The sequence below is a fragment of the Salvelinus fontinalis genome, chromosome 5 (genome assembly GCF_029448725.1).
Source record: "Salvelinus fontinalis isolate EN_2023a chromosome 5, ASM2944872v1, whole genome shotgun sequence".
NCBI classification, from domain to species: domain Eukaryota; kingdom Metazoa; phylum Chordata; class Actinopteri; order Salmoniformes; family Salmonidae; genus Salvelinus; species Salvelinus fontinalis.
The window spans coordinates 46104888-46118052 of NC_074669.1; the positions used below are offsets into that span (position 1 = coordinate 46104888).

General features: G+C 43.4%; 1 protein-coding gene across 2 annotated transcripts in view; it reads left to right on the top strand.

Moving 5' to 3' along the window:
• Positions 1-347: 347 nt before the first annotated feature.
• LOC129855683 (protein spinster homolog 1-like) overlaps positions 348-13165 on the top strand; it is a 40621-nt gene continuing 27803 nt past the window's right edge. Inside the window, exons 1-8 of one of the 2 annotated variants that reach the window (XM_055923602.1) lie at positions 348-620; positions 4523-4738; positions 6446-6648; positions 8809-8960; positions 9096-9162; positions 9402-9544; positions 9818-9970; positions 10412-10601. In XM_055923602.1, the coding sequence (XP_055779577.1) occupies positions 4528-4738; positions 6446-6648; positions 8809-8960; positions 9096-9162; positions 9402-9544; positions 9818-9970; positions 10412-10601 (1119 nt within the window). In that variant the 5' untranslated portion in view covers positions 348-620; positions 4523-4527. The remainder of the gene's footprint in view (positions 621-4522; positions 4739-6445; positions 6649-8808; positions 8961-9095; positions 9163-9401; positions 9545-9817; positions 9971-10411; positions 10602-13165) is intronic. The other variant, XM_055923601.1, reaches the window with a different exon arrangement.

Genomic DNA, 13165 nt, shown 5'->3' on the forward strand with positions numbered 1-13165 from the left:
GGAGCAACAACTGCTCAGTCGCGAAGTGGTTGGCCGCACAAGCTCACAGAACCGGACCGCCGAGTGCTGAATCACATAAAAATCATCTGTCCTAGGTTGCAACACTCACTACCGAGTTACAAACTGCCTCTGGAAGCAACGTCTGCACAATAACTTATCTCACCACACCAGGGTCGGTTGAAGCCAATGATTTTTAACATAATTGGTTGAGGCTAGGAAAAATTCAACTATGTACTTTGACTATTTGCCAATGAAAGGACTTTGTTTTCCTATCTTTTCAGTATTCAGTCTCTGGTATCAGCAGAAATGGTATCAGTTTCATTGTTGGTCGATTTCCAACCGAGATGGTGTTGTAATAAGTCATGTGAGTAAGGGGCGGAAGTTGGATACAATTTCAACATGGCTGCGCCGCGATAAAGAAAGAAGAACCTAGCTGCGCCTCACAAAAACATAACGGTTTACCTTCGTCCGACCAGTTTTTCAGAGAGCATCAAGACATGTTGACGCTAGTGTTTAAGCTAATGGCATAAAGTCCAAGAGCAGATCTGACATCAACGCAGGACCCGAGACAGATAGAACCTCGCCAATCTCGACTCATCACTGAGTTGACCAGCTACCAGGTAACCACCGTTACCCAATAACAAAAAGTAGCTTTGAGACTCACAGCTATTATGGACATCTGTTTTCAAAGTATACGAGAGTTGGTAAGATTATACTGCTGGGCTGCTAGCTATGGGATACATTTGTTATAGAGTATTAGCAACGTACTGACATTGAATGACCAAATATGTTAGGTAGCTTTAACAAGGTGATTGGTAATTGTTTACGGTGTCACACTGGTTGCTAGCAACAAGTTAACCAACCAAGGTCCCATAATGATAGGGTAGGATTTGCTAATTAGCTACATAATTTGGTGTCCAGCAAACCGAGGTAAAGACAGTTTCAGGTTGGATATTCGCCTGTAGTTTTCCTTACATCCACCAACAGCAGTTAGGGACCGTCAACATAGTGACAAATAAAAATGTTCAAATGGTTCTAGCTAACCCGATGCCATAGACACACATTGTACACTTTTTTTTGTCGATTTACATCTCGTACTATTTTCAATTATTTATTTACATTTTTGAATTTCAATAGCTCTTTGGTCATGTGACCTACTGACTTCAAACAAAGTTCAGAATGTGCACTCAGTGGGCCTACACATTGCACACCCTTTAGTTAGTCCATTTTCATCTCATGCAATTATACATGAACTTTAAATGTTTTTTGATGTTTCTAATTTCAATAGCTCCTTGATCATGTGACCTACTGACCTCAAACAAGGTTCATAATGTCCACTGACTACACTTCTATATTGCACACCCCTTAGTTTGTCCATTTTCATCTCACACGTTTTTACATTACATTTTTTATTGTTTTAATTTCAATATTGTATTATTGACTGTATGTTTGTTTATTCCATGTGTAACTCTGTTGTGTCGCTTTGCTTTATCTTGGCTAGGTCGCAGTTGTAAATGAGAACTTGTTCTCGACTAGCCTACCTGGTGAAATAAAAATAAATAAAAAATTGCTCCTTGGTGATGTGACCTACTGACTTCAAACAAGGTTTGGAATGTACAGTCAGTGAGCCTACTGATTGCACACCCTTTAGTTTGTCCATTTTCATCTCACATGTTTTTACATTAATTTTTCAAACTTTCAATTATCAATAGCTCCTTGGTCATGTGACCTACTGACTTCAAACAATGGTCTGAATGTACACTCAGTGGGCCTACACATTGCACACCGTTTAGGTTAGTCCATTTTCAACTCACACGATTTTACATTAATTTGCCTGCTCTGCCCCACTGAAGGACAGTGTCACTCACACACCTATTCACTTCAGCCTTCTCTCTGGGGCCTCCTGACCTCCAGGCAGGCCCCCATTGACCTGGTTACTTCTGACTCCTGGCCTCTAGGTCTACACTCCCTGCCCGCCTTCTCCCTGGGCCTGAGAGTGTATAGCTTACTCCCTGGAACTACAGACCTCCAGGCCTCCACACCTACTCGATCAACACCCCTCTCCCTTGGCCTTAGAGTATCGCTTACTCTCTGGAATTACTAAAATGTCTATAGTCACGCTGTCAGGAACCACGTTCACCTGGTAACCCGTATAACAGGCTCTGTGCTCCTGGTGACCTGCCTGCTTTTTTTCTGCTCACAGACTAAGCTCCCACTCCAACCTCCATGGCCTGAATGCTGCCCCCAGCCCCCGAGCCCGACCACCCCTGCTTGGACTCGGAGTGTCCCCTGCCTTGATGGAGGCCTCCTTGTGCACCTAGTAACCTGAAACAAGCTCTGTGCACCTGGTGACCTGCCTGCTTTTATCAGCTAAGAGACTAAGTCCCCAACTTCCACAGACTGAGTGCTGCCCCCAGCCCCTGAGTAACGCCCGGTGGTATCATCAGAGGCTTTTCTGTCTTACAAACTGGACATCAGTTGCCGCTACTAACCTTCTATGGACTTTAACTGTTTTTTTTTTTACACCCAATCGACATCAAGTGCCAGTGCAATACTTATAGGCTTGAGAACCAGACACCCCTCGCAGTACCTAGCGGCACCATCAACTGGGTGTCGGAATAAGCAACCTTTGAATTTCATCCTTGACATTCAGTGATCTGTGCTTAGTGGGAACCCAGGCTTCTTCTGTCCGTTTTATGGTTCCGCAGGAAATCAATGGCTGTGGATGGTACTACCCACATCAGATGCAGTCCTCCCTCCCCAGACAAGCTTGAGATACCGCTCCCCACTTCATAGGGCATGAGCCAGATCCATGCAATGCCCTATCACTGCGGGGCCAATGGGTTTAGTCTCCACCTCAAGTCCAGTGAGCGTAGAGGAGACCTCCCCACCTACAATATGTGGGGCCGGCGAGCGCCGTAGCTGGGGAGATCCGCGAAAATGGCCTGGCGTGCGTCCAGAGTTGCCGCAGCCAACCACCGGATCTACCCCCCCCCCCCCCCCCACCCGCCTGACCGTTCTGACTACCAGCATGCCTATCGCCTGGTACTGTTTGGACTCTGACCTGTTTTATGAACTCTCGCCTGTCCCCGACCTGCCTTTACCTACTCCTTTTGTTATAATAAAAATCGGAGCTCAACCATCTGCCTCCTGTGTCTGCATTTGGGTCTCGCCTTGTGCCTTTATACCATGGACATTCTGAAATTTGTTTGAGGTCAGTAGGTCACATTACCAAGGAGCTATTGAAATTTGAAAGTTTGAAAAATGAATGTAAACTCATGTGAGATGAAAATGGACAAACTAAAGGGTGTGCAATATAGAAGCGTAGTCAGTAGACATTCTGAACCTTGTTTGAGTCAAGTAGGTCACATGACCAAGGAGCTTGGTTGAAATTTGAATGTAAAAAAAGTTTGTACTTTGATTACGCTCCCTAACTAATTAAACTAGGAATACAAAATGCTGCTCACATTTCCACATGTTTATTAGCTTTGGAAAGCGAAATAATCTCCAAATCGTGAAAATAAGACCTGCGCAATTTTTCCAACATCATGACACTTATTTGGAGTCTGTGGCTCAAGTGGTCTGAAAGCTATTGAGGTTTGAAAGCGCGAATATCCAACTGTCCAACTGTCTTTACCTCGGTGTCCAGCAATCACGTAACGGTAGCCAGCTAACGGGTAACTACATAATGTCTACTTCTGCAAGCTTACAAAGACGTCAATGGGACCCTGCTCAAGCTAGATAACTTGCTAAGTTCAAGTATCGATCAGAATCACATTGGTATTTTATGTAGCTATCTGTAAACAGATGAAGCATTTTAACCCTCTACTCTAGACAGTTTGGTGGTTAATTATGAACAGTTTAGCTTTTTTTTTGAAGAGGATGTTTGTGTATTCGCCTGCCTGTCAGCACAAATTGACCCTTGTCTGGTGACCACCTAGAGTTAGCCTTTGTGTGACGTTGAAAAACACTTCAGGAAATTGGAAACCATACTCAAGCCCCAACTTGTCGTTCTCTCTCTGGTATTTTTCATTACCTGAGTTTCCTCACATACTCTTTCTAACAGCCTCTGTTCTTGCTGATACAAATGCACACACACTGTCTTAACACTGCACACACGTATTCAGACATGTGCTGTCCATGCTCACATGACAGTAAGCTAGTTTCGTTAGCATACATCACAAGACTGCATTGCTATACTTCCCCTATACTGACCCCTTCTCCCACATATATCTTGACTGTATTGTTCCCCTGGCTCTAAATTACATTGCTTTCTCTTCAGCTGAATAACACAACCAAACCACTCAAATTTGCTTTGGTTTTACAATGACACACTTTTGAAATGCATTTGGACCTTCGTGTGTCTCTGCCATTCATTTAGGTATTTTGACTTTTGACTTTTTATTTTCCCTCCATTGTTTCTGCCTGAGAACTCTTTGCACGTGAGTTCAATTTAACTCAAGGTGCCTACTGTGTTGACCCAAAAATGGCCTTCTCATCATTCAGTTTTCTTTCCTTGCAGCTGTGATGTCTCTAGCTGACCCCACCTCTGACACCACGCCCTTCTTCTCTGATGACAGCGAGGCGGAAGGCTCAGAAGAGCCTGGTGCGGGGCCTAACCAGCGCCGGGAAGTGGAAGAGCCAGCCAGCGGCGTGTCCAGCATGAGATCGGTGTTCACTGTTATCGTCCTGTGTTTCATCAACCTGCTCAACTACATGGACAGGTTCACCGTGGCTGGTATGGACGATCTAACGTTACACCAACATTTACCAAACCCAATGCTCACCTAACATTTCTTTAAAGGCGAACTACATATCATAAGTGTTTAGATATTGATCCTCACCTTTTAAAGGTCCCGAATGTACCATGTAAAATAGCCTTATGCGTGACTTAAACATCACCCATTATATTTTTTCCCGATTTTAGATTTAAAAAAATAAATAATAATAATGTCAAACTACCAGGAAGTCTGAAAAGATTGATTGGGCGGGGAGCTCACCTTGACTGGCGGTTATTTTGAAAACACCTATGTCAAGCAGTCTTGCAGTGAGATTATCTCAAACAAATTTGCTGATACACAAAGCAACTCAGACAACATTGAAATTGCATACAACATCATACATCATGGATTCAAATTGGATGTAGTCTATCACAGTGCCATCCGTTTTGTCACCAAAGCCCCATATACTACCCACCACTGCATCCTGTATGCTCTCGTTGGCTGGCCCTCGCTACATATTTGTCGCCAAACCCACTGGCTCCAGGTCATCTATAAGTCTTTGCTCGGTAAAGCCCCGCCTTATCTCAGCTCACTGGTCACCATAGCAACACCCACGCGTAGCATGCGCTCCAGCAGGTATATTTCACTGGTCATCCCCAAAGCCAACACCTGCTTTGGCCGCCTTTCCTTCCAGTTCTCTGCTGCCAATGACTGGAACGAATTGCAAAAATCTCTGAAGCTGGAGACTTATATCTCCCTCACTAACTTTAAGCATCAGCTGTCAGAGCAGCTTACCGATCACTGCACCTGTACACAGCCCATCTGTAAATAGTTGACTGTGCTTTAAACAGCTTGGAAAATTCCAGAAAATGATTTCATGGCTTTAGAAGCTTCTGATAGACTAATTGACATCATTTGAGTCAATTGGAGGTGTACCTGTGGATTTATTTCAAGGCCTACCTTCAAACTCAGTGCCTCTTTGCTTGACATCATGGGAAAATCAAAAGAAATCAGCCAAGACCTCAGAAAATAAATTGTAGACCTCCACAAGTCTGGTTCATCTTGGGAGCAATTTCCAAATGCCTGAAGGTACCACGTTCATCTGTAGAAACAATAGTACGCAAGTATAAACACCATGGGACCATGCAGCCGTCATACCGCTCAGGAAGGAGATGTACGTTAATCTCTGGGAGACAGAATACTTTGGTGCATGCTCTTTTGTTCCATGCTGGCTGAAGACTTAGCTAGCCTCTAATTATATTTGCTGACACACTGAAGTCAAATTTTGGTGCTAGTTTACTTGTACCAATCTAAACCACGCACCTCTGCCAACACGCCTTCTGCGATGACAGTTACAAGGCTGTACGTATTTAAAATGGGTAAGATAATAAGATGTTACCATGGTGTATTGAAATGAGGCTTATGTGATTAACTTTCTGATCAAACTTTATCAATGTAAAAGCAACAGTAATTTTGCATAATTTGGTCATCCTACTTTGTTCTGGTTTCATCCAAATATCATCAAATTTGATGAAAAACATGATTTGGACTGTGCAGGACCTTTTTAAGAGTTATATATTATGATAATTTCACACAGAGAACAATCATCGATCTGTTTGCTACGGAAGAATAGGCAACTCCTAAAAAGCATGTTGGATTAGACTATCATAACCCCAATAAGTAATTTTCCATATAACAGGTCTGTCTGTCTCTGTCTTGTTTAGGTGTTCTGCCCGACATTGAGCAGTACTTTGGGATCAATGATGGGAAGTCGGGACTGCTCCAAACAGTCTTCATCTGCAGCTACATGTTCCTGGCTCCTGTCTTTGGTTACCTGGGTGACCGGTACAACAGGAAGATGATCATGAGTGTGGGCATCGGCTTCTGGTCCGTGGTGACGCTTGCCAGCTCCTACATGCCCAGAGAAGTGAGTGACACTTCCTTACTATCGTTTTCAGCAGGGGTTGGAACCGAAATTATTAGTTCTGAACAGAACCATTCTTTTTTGGGTTCCGATTCACTGTTCTGACCAGCAAAATAAAACCGTTTTGAATCCCCAAAAAGTTACGGTTTATATCGTTCCTTTCTGTTGCTTTAAAAAATTTTTTTTTTGCAGAGCAGCTCCAGAATTTAAATTAAAAACACTTCTCTTTTTTTGTAGTTAAAAAATCCAATGTGAAACGTGATAACTATAGTATCCTTAACTAGTGTTGAAAAGGTTACTCCATTCTTCTATAATTAAAAATCTCTCCCTAATTTCTGACGACTATTGTTTTAGGAACTATAAAGTTGGGAATATGCTCCACATCGAAACAACATGTTTTTTTTTGTTATTTGTTATAGGCAGTTTAAGTGGACTGTGGATAATTTGGCCAATATCGCTTGTTTATTGGTGCTGTCAGCGCCCAGCTGGTTTCTTTCTCTCGGATCTTAACGGGTCTCTTGGATCCGAACCAGCACAGGTCTGTTCGAGTCTGCTTACCACAGTACTTTTCAGAATTGGTCCCGCTGACCTTGGAACGGTCTCCGTTTTTTTGAAAATAATTGTGTGCTTGTCGGGTGGGAGAGCCACGGATCCATTTCGGAAAGGATCCAACTTTTTGGACATGTGAAGACCTCTAGGTCCATGCCCTGGTTCTCAGACAGTGTATATGAATTGACAACGGACTGTAAATATGTGTGTGACAACTCCTAAACTTTCTGTGTCTGCCTGCCTGCTTGTCTGTCTGTCTCCGTGTGTGAAGAGACTTGAGCTGCGGGTCTCCACTGAATTGGGTAAATTTTCCTTCAGTTTTAATGCCGCTCATTTTTTAAAATAACCTGCAGAACTCCCTGCATCTTGATTCCCTGGTGGCAGTTTAGGAGTCTGTGTTGAATTTGTTAAGTCAAAGAGTATTTTTTTGTTTTTTATTATTAACTGTAAAAAGGTGGGCCTCCAGAGTGGCGCAGCGGTCTAAGACACTGCATTGCAGTGGTTAAGGCGTCACTACAGACCCGGGTTCGATCCCAAGCTGTGTCACAACCGGCCGTGACCGTGAGTAATCTGGTAGTCAGTTGAATGGTGTTTCCTGTGACACATTGGTGCGGCTGGCTTCCGGGTTAAGCGGGTGGGTGTTAAGGAGCGCGGTTTGGCAGGTCATGTTTTGGAGGACGCAATACTCGACCTTCGCCTCTCCCGAGCCTGTTGGGGAGTTGCAGCAATGAGACAAGATCGTAATTGGATATCAAGAAATTGGGGAGAAAAGTGAAGAGAAAAGAGTTCAAATTGTATTTTTATTTTTTATTAACCTGCAGTTTTTCATTATTTAAACAAATATATATATATATATATATATATATATACTCAGCAAAAAAAGAAACGTCCTCTCACTGTTAACTGCGTGTGTAAATATTTGTATGAACATAACAAGATTCAACAACTGAGACATAAACTGAACAAGTTCCACAGACATGTGACTAACAGATGGATTAATGTGTCCGTGAACAAAGGGGGGTCAAAATAAGCTGCAGTAAGTACTGCAGTGCATCTCCTCCTCATGGACTGCACCAGATTTGCCAGTTCTTGCTGTGAGATGTTACCCCACTCTTCCACCAAGGCACATGCAAGTTCCCGGACATTTCTGGGGGGAATGACCCTAGCCCTCACCCTCCGATTCAACAGGTCCCAGACGTGCTCAAGAGGATTGAGATCCGGGCTCTTCGCTGGCAATGGCAGAACACTGACTTTTCTGTCTTGGAACTCACGCACAGAACGAGCAGTATGGCTGGTGGCATAGTCATGCTGGAGGGTCATGTCAGGATGAGCCTGCAGGAAGGGTACCACATGAGGGAGGAGGATGTCTTCCCTGTAATGCACAGTGTTGAGATTGACTGCAATGACAACAAGCTCAGTCCGATGATGCTGTGAATATATATATATTTTTTAAATGTTTGTGTTGAATTTGTTGTCCTCAGGGCACCATTGAAAATGAGAACCTGGTCTCAATGGGCTCCCCTGATTTTAAATGAAAGTTAAATCTTAACCTGAAGACATGTTTTTTTTTCTTCCCCCTCTCTCCACGCATCTCTCCACCATTCATCCTGTCAGTATTTCTGGCTCCTGTTGTTGACGCGTGGCCTCGTGGGGGTAGGGGAGGCCAGTTACTCCACTATCGCCCCAACCATCATCGCTGACCTGTACGTCAAGGAGAGGAGGACGCAGATGCTCTCTTTATTCTATTTTGCCATTCCAGTGGGCAGGTGGGGTCATAGAACATACACACCTAATAATGTATACATCTGTCCATCTTTGTTATCTGTCTTGGATTATGTGTTAAGAGTAGGAGCCAATTGACCCTGTGGTGAATGTTTGTTCCATTGTCCTTCCTTCCTCAGTGGTCTGGGCTACATCGTGGGGTCAAAGGTTGATGACTTGGCAGGGGACTGGCATTGGGCCCTGCGGGTGAGTTATCAAATCCCCTGAGCTGTTGGATATTATACATACTTCTCAACACGCATGTTTCTCAAAATACATGCACTCTCAACCATAAAGGGAATAATACAAAAATGCATTAAAGCATGTCACCCAGCCAGCTGGTCAACTGACTCTGACTTAAAAATTCAATGTGTCCATGTTTTAGTTCTATCTGTCCGTATCAGAAACCTCAATTATGCCATTAAAATTGTGTTTTTTCCCCTCAGGTGACTCCTGCGTTAGGACTGGTAGCGGTGGTGTTGCTGCTGTTCGTGGTGAAAGAGCCGAAGAGGGGTGCTATCGAGGCCCGACCGGAGCACACTCTCCAAAGGACCAGCTGGCTGGGTGACATGAAGGCCCTTTGCAGAAAGTATGTCCACCATCACAAGCCCAGTGTCAAAAAATATCCCTGTGTAGAACACTACTTTTGACCAGAGCTGAGTATCATATCACATCCTATTTTCTATATTGTGCACTACTTTGACTGGAGTTGAGTCTGAAATGACACCCATGTTTCCTATAATAGTCCACTATGTTTTGCTCATATCTCTATAGCTCTGTATTCATTGCACAATTATAATGTATCTTTGGTCCTTTAGAAGAGTTATCAAACCAATATCTTTGTTTGTGTCTGTGTGTGCAGCCCCAGCTTTGTGTTGTCTACGTTTGGCTTCACAGCAGTAGCCTTTGTGACTGGCTCCTTGGCACTCTGGGCCCCGGCCTTCCTCTTCAGAGCTGCTGTCTTCAACGGAGAAAGGCCCCCCTGCGTTAAGGGGCCCTGCGACACCTCCGACAGGTAACACACAGGCTCACACAGGTAACACACAGGCTCACACCTCAAACTCACAAGGACATCCAACAGGTGACACACAAACGTCCGACAAGTAACACACACACAAGAACTAGGTGCTGAACAAAGACACTTTATAATCAGTCAGAATGTTAAGGGATCATCAGACTCCTCTGTAATCACAGGATAAGATTGAATCATCACAACATTGTTGCCACTACTACACTCGACTCCTGATAACTGCAACGGCTTGGGATGATAGTACGAGTCAGTGAATAGAGAGCAGCAGTAGAGAATAGACATCAAACTTTCGCTATCAAAGGAATCCAGTTTATCAGGAAATAGTCAATTGTCAATCAAAAACCACACAGATGAGTTAGCAAGGGTAAACAAATGTTTCCTATTGAATTCAATGTTTTATAAACGCTTCTCACTCTCCCTCCCCAGCCTGTACTTTGGCATCATCACAGTTTTTTCGGGGATCCTGGGTGTGGCCAGTGGTGCAGAGGCCAGTAGGAGACTGAGGTTGAGGACCCCAAAGGCTGACCCCCTGGTGTGTGCTCTAGGACTCCTGCTCTCAGCGCCCTTCCTCTACCTCGCCATCGTCTTCGCTCAGGCCAGCCCCATTGCCACCTACGTAAGCCAACACCCATCTCTCGTTCTGTGTGGCCGTGTCCGAATACTTGCATTCTAAATAGTAGGCATTTTGGGTATGGACAATTCCACGGTAATGGAGCTGAACTGAGACTTACATTTTTCACTTAAAATGTATACCAAACAAAAACCATGGATTTCAAAGTTTAACAAACCATACAAATCTATGCACAAGGACTACTTTAAACAATTAACACTGACATTTTTACAAAAACACATTCACTGTAAGAATGGTGCAGAGGCAGAAATCTGCCTCAGTTTTTTTTTTATGAATTCATGTTTTCCAAAAACTGTTAAATATATGCTCCGAATTAAGATTCAACAATGTCTGCGGAAAGAATGGGTTGTCAGCTATGACATAAATCTATTTTGGTTATTGAACTACTGTAAGTGAAGTGGATTTACACCCAGGAAACGGAATTTCATCATGGTTCCCTGATCTGTACTACAGAAATTCTCTTCGTGGTGATTTATCCTAAATGGGTACACAAAGGTTAAAATATGCAATGTTCTCCCTTGCATATTTGGGTATTATTCTACACACTGGATATTATTTTAATGAGCTCTGCCCCCAAACAAGACCAAATTTGGTTGGTCCAGACCACACCAAATCTGAACCAATCATAGATGTCTATGTTTCACAAGTTTGGAGAGCACAGTCCAGTAGAGCACAGTAGAGTGCAGATAGTTCAGTACATTATAGTGTACTCAACTTGTGTGCTCTACTGTATACTATACTGAACTCTACAGTACTGAACTATACTCTACTTCTTACTCTCCTGTCCTGTCCAAACTTGTGAACCCAACTGTGGTTTGTGACTACTATGATTTCCCATTGTAGCCAACTCAATTGCAGAAATTCTGTTACCAATTTGGTATAAAAGAAAATAATGTAAAAACACTAAGTGCTAGGTCTACCTTTTTTACTTGTTTCTTCTGTGAATGCAGCTAGCTAAGCCTATTCAGAGAGGGATGCTATGTTAGCTGAAGTGTTGTGCACTGAAGTCCACAAGAGAAGGGAGAAGGTGAGAGGATAATAATAGAAATAAGGCCATGCTCATTAAAAAATAATCACCCTCATCTTAAATGGCGCTGACCACCACTGATACACACTGTCTGCCATCTGCCCGGGAACAGTTGAAACTGGGATTAATCTGTGAAGAGCACACTAGCAGGGTGCCAGTGGCCATTGAAGGTGAGCATTTACCCACTGAAGCTTGTTACGACGTTGAACTGCAGTCGGGTCAAGACCTTGGTCAGGACAACGAGCACGCAGATGAGCTTCCCTGTGGTGGTTTCTGATAGTTTGTGAAGAAATTCTTCATTTGTGCAAACCCACAGTTTCATCAGCTGTCCGAGTGGTTGGTCAGATGATCCCGCAGGTGAAGAAGCTGGATGCCGAGGTCCTGGGCTGGCATGTTTACACATGGTCTGTGGTTGTGAGGCCGGTTGGACTTACTGCCAAATTCTTTAAAATTATGTTGGAGGCGGCTTATGGTAGAGAAATGAACATTTGAATTCTCTGGCAACACCTCTGGTGGACATTCCTGCAGTCAGCATGTCAATTGCATGCTCCCTCAACTTGAGACATATGTGGCATTGTGTGACAACTGCACATTTTAGTTTCATTTTATTGTCCCCAGTACAAGGTGCACCTGTGTAATGATCATGCTGTTTATTCAGCATATTCATATGCCACACCTGTCAGGTGGATTGATTATCTTGGAAAAGGAGAAATGCTCATTTAACAGGTGTGTCAACACATTTGTGTACCAAATTTGAGCGAAATAAGCATTTTGTGTGTATGGAACATTTCTGGGATCTTTCATTTCAGCTTATGAAACATGGCACTTTACATGTTGCGTTTTATATTAATTTTCAGTGTATATATGCCTTACTTTCTCAGACTAGCTTTCATTTTAACACCCAATTTGATATGCTCCTAGTGACTTCACGTTGGTCCTTTTACATGGAAATGATCGTGTGTGAAAGTACGTTACATTTTGCACAATATTGAGGAAGAGAAATGCTTGTGTTTGACAACAGCTGATACTCAGATATAGTGACACGCTGTACCAAAATAAACAAATGGCAGAAGTCAACGCAATTGCACATTAGATGACTCATTCTCAGTATGGCTGAGTCTAGTATGTTATGTTTTTATTTTATTTAACTTGTCTAGTCGTTTAAGAACAAATTCTTATTTTACAATGACTGCCTACCCCACCAAACCCTCCCCTAACCCAGATGACGCTGGGCCAATTGTGCCCCGCCCTTTGGGACTCCCGATCACAGCTGGTTGTGATACAGCCCAGGATCGAACCAGGGTCTGTAGTGATGCCTCTAGAACTGAGATGCAGTACCTTAGACCACTGTGCCACTCGGGAGCATGTGTTGCTGTCTGCATTCGATTTTACTGAACAGTACGTAAATAGTGTGTAGTATGATTAGTATGCAGTTGTAGTAGGTAAGACCGATCAGCCTCTGTCTTTCACACATACACGCTTTCCTCTCTGTTGGCTTTGTATCCCCAGTGTATGGTAATGG